General features: G+C 40.3%; 1 protein-coding gene across 1 annotated transcript; it reads left to right on the top strand.

Moving 5' to 3' along the window:
• Positions 1-2,281: 2,281 nt before the first annotated feature.
• hoxc11a (homeobox C11a) lies at positions 2,282-7,240 on the top strand. Its single transcript, XM_085394606.1, has 2 exons — positions 2,282-4,742; positions 6,207-7,240. The coding sequence occupies exons 1-2, from the start codon at positions 3,878-3,880 to the stop codon at positions 6,437-6,439; spliced, it is 1,098 nt and encodes a 365-aa protein (XP_085250732.1). The 5' UTR covers positions 2,282-3,877; the 3' UTR covers positions 6,440-7,240.
• The last annotated feature ends 3,071 nt before the right edge of the window (positions 7,241-10,311 follow it).

Raw genomic sequence — 10,311 nt, 5'->3', positions numbered from 1 at the left:
AGAGAGAGAGACAAGAAAAACAAGCCTCTTTAGTGTTGCCTGGAACTCTTCACAGCTCATACAGGCAAGTTTAACTGCCCGGCTTACATCCAATTAAACTTATCTAGGCCATGAGGGGACAGTAATATGATTACGCAGGCTTCCCACATTTAGCCTTGACTTCAGCTAACTGTAGAGCAGTGTCCTGGTAAACTGCACCCATTGTGTATTTGTGTGTGTGTGTAGCTCTGTGTCTGTGGTGAAACTTGTATCTTTTGGCAATGGCTTTATCGACACTTTGGCGCAACCCCTTTCTTTCTTTCTTTTTTTACAAGAAGGTGACGCCTAGGCTAACAGCTGTAATTTTGGTGCTAGGTAGCAACACATAGCTTAAATTCCTCAGACAGCTAACAGTGCTTTGACAGTGATATTTAAGGGAGTATTAGCAAAGCACCAAACTGAACATTGTGTCTGAAGACTACTGGAACGTGCACTTAAAATGTTTTCATTGTCTGAGTTATTTTTAATTAGAATTATAAGGAGACATATCTGGGATACAGGCCATTTTGCTTTAAAACTCTGCATACGCTTTGCCTGCTCATTTGGTGCAGCCTTATCAAACTTTCCTGGGTCCTACTGCTAGCGGAATTTCTGCTCCGGCTCCCACATCCAGTGAAATAAACACATGGTAAATCCTATTCTTTCACTTTTGTTCCTTGCGCACCAAGGTGAAAGCAGTCAGTGTTTGAACCCACAGGAAGCGGATATTGCCAAGTGATGTACGCTGGCTGGTCATATTTTTCCATATTATGACAATTACCGCAACTTAAATGCAACCAGGAGTGCCATTTTCCATTTGTTTAAATGTAGAAATACTTCAGAGTCCAGAGAAGCCTTTCAGTGTTTCTGTTGTCGAGATCAGCAGCTTTAACCTTTAAATTTTATTAGTGCATCGCTTATTCATACCCTCGCATTACTTATTTATGCCGGGCTATTACGCATCATTGAAATGATTATGATGAAGAAATGAATTGCCAGTATTGTTTTGGACTGTCTGCCTCGATTCTGTTATTGCCCGCTGAAAGGAAAGTTTGGAGTTTTTATTTATTGTTTTTTATTATTATTATTTATTCTTTATTTCTTGGATGATATTATGATCAGAGCGATGCTCACACAAGGATGCATTTTAAATGTCACAATTCAGAACCCTTATTACAGCCAAGGCCAATTAGTATGGCGGTTTTTCGGGTTTTAGAAATTCAACTTCAAATGCAAGTCTCGGGTTTATTTTTATTATTATTTTTAATCACACAGTGCACTATGTATTTCATAGTGTTAATATTGGCAATGACATTTTGATGCGGGAATTATTATTGTTGCTGCACAGCAGCACAACAGTAATGGAGCAGCATGTGTCAAACATGTGTCCATATAGGCCACAGGGCCAGTGTGTTTACACAAATATTTCCAGAGCTGTCATTGTTAATGAGAAAAACAAAATAAATAAATACAGCAGCCGGGCTTCACGCATCACAAATAAATTCTTATTGTCTTTTTCTTTTTGCTTATCTCAGTATATTTTATTCCGAGTAACTTTGAGTAGATATTTTGCCTCGCAAACGTCCCAAACGCCAGATTTGAAACTTTTATTCCGATATTCGTGGAACAAAAGACCAGATTTCTTAAATATTTCTTAAGTGCGTTTGACGGCTCGAAGTAAAAAAAACAAACAACCCAAACATAAATAAAAAATCAAACTGAAATTAATATCGCTGCCTCTTTGTAGAAAGGTTGCACAATATCCACTTCCTGAAATCCAAATTCCTCTCATTCTCAGCGTTTATGGTTTTCTATGGAACAAAGGGATTTAGCGTTACTACAGCCATTCGCAGTTTTATGGTGGACGTAGAGAGGATTTTAGTGGTCAAATTCAAGTGCTGTGTCTGGACAGCTGTCTGCTTTCTTTGTACTTGGATTCAGGATGCATCATGTGAGGCAACCTTTTGTCTGTAGGGGTAGTAAACAAGCTAATGCCATTGCCACGTTTTCACAAATTCGCCTGCAGTGGAATCTCACTTCCAATGCTTGAGGTCGGATGATGTTGCTTCTTCTTCCCATTGCTGTCGGGAATCACCGAAGTCACTAACTTTCTTTGAATTTATATATGTATAGCAACACAGGTGTCCCCGAAGATACTGCAACAGGACGATATTGTGTTATTGGAAAATTGGGTAATAATTTGAGAGTATATTGCAGCGTTTAGGAAGCAGCCTATAATCATAAACAATGGGCCATCATATTAATTTCACCTTGAGATAGTATCAGTTAGTCTATAAAGATTCTGAGATGGCCCTCAACAGTACAATTAAAAGTTTACAATGACGCAGGAAATCACACGCAGGCGCATCTTTTCTCCAAACAATTCATTTTATTGGAATTTTTTTTAAAGTTCGAGGAACACGTCCCTGTCTGTCACGCACGGATGAATGTCGACATCCTGGTGAAAATAAAATAATCAGAGCAGCTTGGACCATCAGCTGGGACTTATTTAATTTTAGAAGGAAACGTCGGATGCACTCCTACTACTCGGTCGATAGGCCTTTAAGTAGCGCAGCGCATTACTGAAAGGACTAATACTTGCTCTGCTCTGCATCTTATAGATACTTATAGAAGGATTTTCATGCCAATAAAGTCCAACCACACCTTTTCCAAACTTATAAATCAGAACATTTTGAAAGTGTAAGCTATTCAACACATTGAATATTCTGAGGAGTGTTGCCAATAACCACTCCAAACTGGAGTAATACTAAAGCCAGTCATTTGAGGTACTAATTATTTGTGTGTGTGTGTGTGTGTGTGTGTGTGTGTGTGTGTGTGTGTGTGTGTGTGTGTGTGTGTGTGTGTGTGTGTGTGTGTGTGTGTGTGTGTGTGTTTATATATATTGGGGCACACTTTTGGTCTGGGTTAGATGCATGGCCCATGGTTCTGCAGGGATTCCAGGATCGAGGTCTTGAATTGTCTGATTGTCTTCTATGAACTCTGTCACTATCCAGAGTCAAATGGAATAATTAGTGTGGACCGAATAATTTGCTCAACCAACATGCTTCACCTTGCAGTGTAATTACGGTTTCCTTCCCCGTTTTTCATTTGATGAACCCTAAATAACGTAACGGCAAAGTAATGCAATAGGCTGCTGCATAATTTTAAAAACATAACTATGAATGATTCAGACATGTGTTTATTAATCACGATTTTATGTGCAGCGAACTCGGATAAGCACTTACGAGTGGAAATGCATCAAAAATAAATAATAGCTCATAATCTTCTTAAAAAGCGTAAAAAGACGAGTCATTTGCTGTGATTTGTGCAACTTTTTATAAATCCTGAAGCGCTGACGGAGCTCATGGGGCTGCTTTTTAACGGGCTTATGCTTTATATGGGCTATATTCTCTGTGATTGCTAATCACTATCCTCCTTTCTTTTGTGTTGTGTGCAAGATCAGTATTCATAATTTGCAATTCATTGGTCAACACTTTTACATTGCTAGTAATCCAGTAGTACTCACTCGTAAGAGTGAGCGTAATTATTGCAATGATAATATTAATTGCAATAATCTTACCTGTAAAACCATAACACTATGAAAATCATGCCATTGAGTGGACTCTGCAGTTTGTGCTATGCCTTTTTAAGGAGCTGTAGCTGTTTAGCTAGCCTACCAGCAGCCCATAAACATAAACATGCACAGCACATATCTTTCTAATTGTCATAAGCCAACAAACAGGAATCTGTTACTGGTTTTCTTAGTGGTCCCGTGGTGTTTGGAAATTATTCATTTGAACCTCCTCGATCTTACCTAAAGCCAACCACTCCTACACATCCAACTCTTCCAAATTGATATATGACAATATCTACTTTCGATCACGTGTCTGCGGGGCGACTTAGACGGATTGCGCGTCATCTCGCCTTCCCAAATTTTCCCCTTCTGCTGCAGCTCCTATCCAAAACATCTATCTATAGTACGGAGCACGAGAGAGAGAGAAAGATGTTTAACTCGGTGAATCTGGGCAACTTCTGCTCCCAGACGCGCAAAGACCGGACATCCGAGTTTGGGGACAGGACGGGCTGTGCGTCCAATATCTACCTCCCCAGCTGCACCTACTACGTCCCCGAGTTTTCTGCCGTCTCCTCGTTTCTTCCACAGGCCCCGTCCAGACAAATCAGCTACCCCTATTCCACAAATCTGTCTCAAGTGCAGCCGGTACGGGAAGTTTCTTACGGCTTGGACCCTGCTAGTAAATGGCACCACAGAAGCAACTATGCGTCGTGCTACTCGGGAGAGGATCTGGTGCATAGAGACTGTCTTCCACCATCCACCATGACAGAAATGCTTATGAAGAACGAGAGTGTGTACAGCCACCACCATCACCATCACACCCATCCGGGCTCCAATCACCCTTCCACAGGTTTTTATTCCGGCGTGGGGAAAAACAATGTCCTCCCGCAAGGTTTCGATCGCTTTTTTGAGACGGCGTACTGCAGCAGCACGGACAATCAGTCAGACAATTGTTTACAAAAGGGCGAAGGGGAGAAGCTGGAAAGCGACTCCCAACAGCAACAGCAACAGCAGCCCACGGCGTCTGTACCCGGAGCCGCGGAGCAGGAAAAAGACCCAGAAGATGAGGAGGAACACACAAATTCAGGCTCATGTACGTCTTCCTCTGCAACAACCAAGGACGGCAACGCCAGCAAGAGCAGCCACTCGAGTAGGTATACCGAGCTGTAAAATGGGGGAAGGTTAAGGGGACTAACCCGGTGTTTTGTCGGTCAGATTTTATGTGGAGTTTTATAAGCATTCAAACGATTTTATTATAACCCTACAACGCTCTTTCTTGCAACGAGAAGAATTTTTACGATGGGAAAGCGCTTTGAAAAAAAGGGGATGTTATACACAGACGCCTCTATGGTGAGAGTCTGTGAAATTTTTAAGAGAGAGCTATTGTGACAAATGTTAACTTTGATCATGAACTTGCGTTGGGCATTTTAAGGGATTTTCTCGTTGGGCTGTCGAGAGTAAAAACCAATTGGGCAGAACATTGCTTTTGGCGTCTTGTGAATTTTCTTTTAGTACACGGTTTGCTCGCAAAACACATGCTGCGAAGAGTATTACACACTTTACGGTTAAATGCATCTATCTATCTATCTATCTATCTATCTATCTATCTATCTATCTATCTATCTATCTATCTATCTATCTATCTATCTATCTATCTATCTATCTATCTATCTATCTATCTATCTATCTATCTATCTATCTATCTATCTAAATGAAGCGTTTCCTTCATTTACGAGCACACTTAATCGTGTTTTCCCTTGTATGTGGAGATTGCATAGGCTGCACAGTATTCCACTTCCCCACAATCCGCTGAAAAAGCTTAAATTCATTAATGTGCATGTTTCCTTCCGCACATTAGGCTTCTTTTCTCCTATGATTTGTATGAGGTCGCCTGTCATTTCTATTAATGACTAACTTTATCTAAAGAAATAAATAAAATAAAAAAATCTAAAAATGGATTTTATTTTTAAAAGGAAATTTTAGAGATTGGGTGCTTGTGTTCAGAACATATTTAGCCTCATGTGCATTGTTTTAGCTCAGCTAGGGAACAGACACAAGCTGAGACCGGTGTTTAGCCCTCTTTCACACACACATAAAAAACAATAAAAAACACACACATTTCCCTGGTCACCTGTTTGATAAGACGTTACAGGGCCACAGAGGTCTTGGTATGGCATTGCAGGCAAGGGCAGTGCATTTAAACCCACTGCCAAAAGATTGTGTAAATTGTTAGTTTAGCTCCAGGGGAATGTGGCGCACATAATGCGGTGAAATACTTTTGTTGTTGTATATTTATAACAGATAAACACGTACTTAAAGGCTGTAAGTTGATATTATTTACTCCAAGCGATTCGGATATTTAACACTCTTTATGGTTGGTTTATCTGATAGCTTCAGCCAGTTCACTAGATGAATGCTGACTGAAATGTTATCAGTACTAATGCCACTGAAACTGAATTCTTAGCATCTGGCGCCTCTTCAGCACTTAAGCTCGCTGTGACCCCCTTTAAAAACGCATTGCTGTTGTTGTTAATTAATGTAACGCCGCTGATCATTTTCCGTAGCAGCTCGACTTTATTTTGAATTTTATTTTTCACTTTTATTTCTTCTCCAGGCGCTCCTCGAACAAGGAAGAAGCGGTGTCCATATTCCAAGTTTCAGATTCGAGAGCTGGAGCGGGAATTCTTCTTTAACGTTTACATCAACAAAGAGAAAAGGCTTCAACTTTCCCGAATGTTAAACCTCACCGACCGCCAGGTTAAAATTTGGTTTCAGAATAGAAGAATGAAAGAGAAGAAGCTGAGCAGAGATCGCCTCCAGTACTTCTCTGGAAATCCCCTATTGTGAGCAGGAGCAGAGAGTGTCACAGTGTGGGACGGTGGCATTTAGGCCCCCTCTTATCTCACTGAGTTGTCACTGTGGGCATACCCATTTTCTAAGGCAGCCCACATCACCAACAGTGCAATGCTAAAGTGGACAGTGGCAGAAATAGGCCTGCATGGGATAAAAATCGCCATTTTCTTATAGCCCTACGGGCGGCGTTGAATTTCTAGCTGGTCCCCAGAAAAAGGCCTACACGATTAGAATAATCATTTATATGCTGTTCTTGAATATGTCCCTCTATTTATCATGATTCTTCATTGTGTTTATTCTATTGTTCACATATTTGTTAAAAACAATATGAAATATAACAAGCATTTTGAATCCTTTATTGCGCAGACAACTTTTAGCTCTCATCCCCAGCTCTGGTCTTTGTATATAGCTTATTCCCATCTAATTATTTCTTTACCGGAGTACGAGCAAATTATACGAAATCTTTAATTAAGCTGCATATTTCGCCATTGAGAACTGTGACGTCCAATCTGTGAAAAAAAAGTATATCCAACTGTACAGAGTAGCCTATGCAATGTGCTATCATGACTGTAAATAACCGTATGTTGAATTTCCTTTCCGCTATCCCTGCTGCTATTTTTCAGTACAGTGCCCATTCAACTCTAACAGCTTTAACGCCAACACTTGTTAAATTATTTGCTTAAAGCATTGCTGCTTTCGATTCCAGAGAGCAGATTGTCGGCCTGTGTATCATTAACATAATACCTATGAAATAAACAGAAAATCTATAGGCAAATCACAATGACTTTGTGCTGTTTGTCTTTTTAATTACTACCCTTACCAGTGGTTCTGTGTGCATTTATTTGTTACTTTGTGTTGGTCGTGAGTCAAAACCTTTTGGAAATACCAACTGCTCATAAATGCGTGTATAACCTAACGCTGCTGGCTTGCACACATAACATGTGCACACTTTAAACCTCTGTTAAATGCCAGTTCACGAGTCTACACGCATTTGGTGCGGTGGATTTGGTGTCGATTGGGAAAATAAGGAATAGTGGCTACACTTGAGGGCTTTTTGACAATTTTAAGGTTACATCGGTGTAAAAAGGATTATGTTTGAATTTTAGCACAACTGTTAAAAAAAAGAAAAGAAAAGAGAGGTGAAGCTCAGATCTTAGAAATGTAGAGAAGAAGGGTTCAATGATATCCTCTTTTAGTGCCCACTAAATGGAATCGCCACTCTTGTAGTCTAGACACTGCCATAAAGACACAGGCACTAAATGCCTATTTTTTCTCTTAATTGCACCGTCTGTTCGGGGGAAATGGCGTTCACTTCCGCAGTAAATAGTAAACAAGCAGGACTACATGTCCGAGGAACGTTGCAAAGAGGTTTCGACATGAGACAGACATAGACCGACTGTGTCTATATATATATATATATATATATATATATATATATATATATATATATATATATATATATATATATATATATATATATATATATATATATATATATATATATATGCGGGTGTGTGGATTATGTGTGCGCATGTGTGTTTAGTTTGTACGCTAAACATATGCGCATGATGATTGCACGTGTGCATTAAGTACAATTTATAATTAAATGTAGTCTTTGAACTTCCATAATGTCAAGGCCTTCACCTTTAACCCGATGCAATAAAGTGGAATCAAGGAGCCCCTTTAGCCCGGAAATGTGTGCAGCGGCGGAATGGGCCAATAAGAGTGAGTGGGAACAGAAAATGGAATGTGTACAGAGAACAACTTTGACCCCTCGCATTAAACTACAGCAGGTAACTTTACCAGCTTTAGCACGTCCAGTAAATACACTTTATTGTCCTTGTAAAATGTATACGTTTTCACGCATGAGGCGTTTTAAAACATTTTGGTGTAAACATCTGGATTTGTATTCTCTAAGAAAAGAAAACGTGCTGGTGTGTGGCTGTGCCAGTGTATTTGTCGTAATGGGAGGTTCTGTAAGTGCAAATATGACGGTTTGTGAGTGCGTGGGTGTGTGGTCCTTGTGAGTCAGTCTACCCTTTGATTCTTGACTTAACAAAAGACTGCACGGGCTGTTCTGATCAACAGAAATATTACCGCACCGTTTGCACGTTGTTGTGTTTCCTCCCATTGGTGTGAATTTGGTTATTTTCGGAAATAAGGTTTTTCTTCAAGTTAAACGGTTTAAAGTGGGAAAAGGGGGGGGGGGGGGGGGGTAAAAGGGATGACCGGCGCTTTTTTGTGCATCTCTTTAGAAGGTCATGTATTTTATCTGCATGAAGTGAAATCAGACTTAATCTGCCCGTCTTAGTATATCATCAGGGATGACAGGGGGCTGTTCTGACTCAAGAAAGACGAAGCACGCTAGCCGACCAGATCAAGGCTATACCAGCCCCTCGTCGCCACACCCACCAACCTTGGCCCTGGGACAGTGACGTGGTAATTTGTAGGTTTCTCCAACACCCAACGTCACTAACAGAGAGTGCTGCAGAGTCTTCTGCAGATGTTGTCTCTCAGCCACACGGGGGCCAGGACTCTCCCGGCCTCTGAGAACTGCTTTGTTTCCTCAACGGGATCTTGAAAACGTTTCCTGATATAGATGCCTCGGTGACATCACTGTAGTATTATTAGGTGTAGTAGTAGCAGACATCAGTTTTGGCGATGTGTGACAAAAGGACCGTCCACTGTGCTGGAATGCGGCTCTCGCCATGCGTCAGTCTGGCTTGTGCACTTGGGTGTTGCGGTGATGAAAAACATGGCGGTTTGTTTCATTTAGAGCAGAGGAAAGAGAATGGAGACGATGTAGCCTGGGTCCATTATTATGCACGAGGAAATTTATTTAATTCGCCTACATAATAAGTAATATTTTTGTGCCAGAAAACTGGTAATAAGATCATGTTTTTATTTATTATGCACAAAAACTAAATTATAAAATAACACCGGAGGGTGTCTTCGTCTTGTGCGTGTTTGTGTGTGTCTTTTCCCCTCATAAACTTAGAAAAAAGAAAACATTTCACACCAGTAAAAAACTAAAAAGTTAATAAAAAAAAAAAAGTTAAATACAGGGAAAAAACGGTTACATTTTCCTTTCTGGTTCATTTTTTTCTTCCATTTTGTTACAAATTTAAGGCAGACATTTGTTTTTTTGTTGTTGCTGTTTTCATCTCTAAACTGTTCTGACTTTAAATTTGCTTTATTTTTCTTGTAAGTATACTTGGCGGTATTTTGTTACCCGCCTCCTGCAAATTCTAATCAAGTGATTATAGGCTATTGAATGCTTTTATACTACGATGTTGTACTTACATCTCAGCACCTAACCGGTTCTATTGGGCCATAAACCAGTTCGTCGCTGTAAAACGAGCACCTATTGCTGCAACCAACTAGCTTGCAAAGCGCCTTCATTTACATTAGCGCTTTTGTAGGCTGCCATTTATGGATTGTTGTCACCAAAATTAGTTTTGGTAAAACTTATCGAAAGTTTAAATCCCATGCACATGGCATCTGGTGTAAGGTATTCGGTAAAAAGGTAATAATGTAATCCTGCTGTACTTTGATGGTGGTTATCGCTTTGCTATTTAATTAAGCGCTTGCGTGATCCTGGCACCATAAATTTGAAGTTAGCCACGGAGTGGACAACAGCATGAAAGAGCTCACAAAGCACAGCCTGCCTACTTGCAACTGGAAAGATATTTTAAAGTGGCCGCCAGGAGCAAATTAGTTATGTCGCCCCAGTGGCTCCTGATTAGTGCAGGAAACCCACTACCATGTAGGCTGTCTCGCAGCATTCACCACCCATACCTGCTGGCATTATCATAACAACCTCCAGGTTTGCAATAATTTATACGATAAATTATTGCAGTAGTGTT

This window comes from Rhamphochromis longiceps, linkage group LG20, assembly GCF_057381845.1.
Source record: "Rhamphochromis longiceps isolate RC_006_pf linkage group LG20, R_longiceps_female_GT1.1, whole genome shotgun sequence".
Classification (NCBI taxonomy): domain Eukaryota; kingdom Metazoa; phylum Chordata; class Actinopteri; order Cichliformes; family Cichlidae; genus Rhamphochromis; species Rhamphochromis longiceps.
The sequence above is the reverse complement of the archived record's forward strand: the minus strand, read 5'-3'. Positions and strand labels throughout refer to the sequence as shown.

What these genes read in the sequence shown, in the direction of transcription:
- hoxc11a (XM_085394606.1), top strand. Translation starts at nt 3,878, where the DNA reads ATGACAATATCTACTTTCGATCACGTGTCTGCGGGGCGACTTAGACGG. An exon ending in CAGCAAGAGCAGCCACTCGA is followed by an intron (nt 4,743 to 6,206) that starts GTAGGTATACCG and finishes TTTCTTCTCCAG; the next exon opens with GCGCTCCTCGAACAAGGAAG.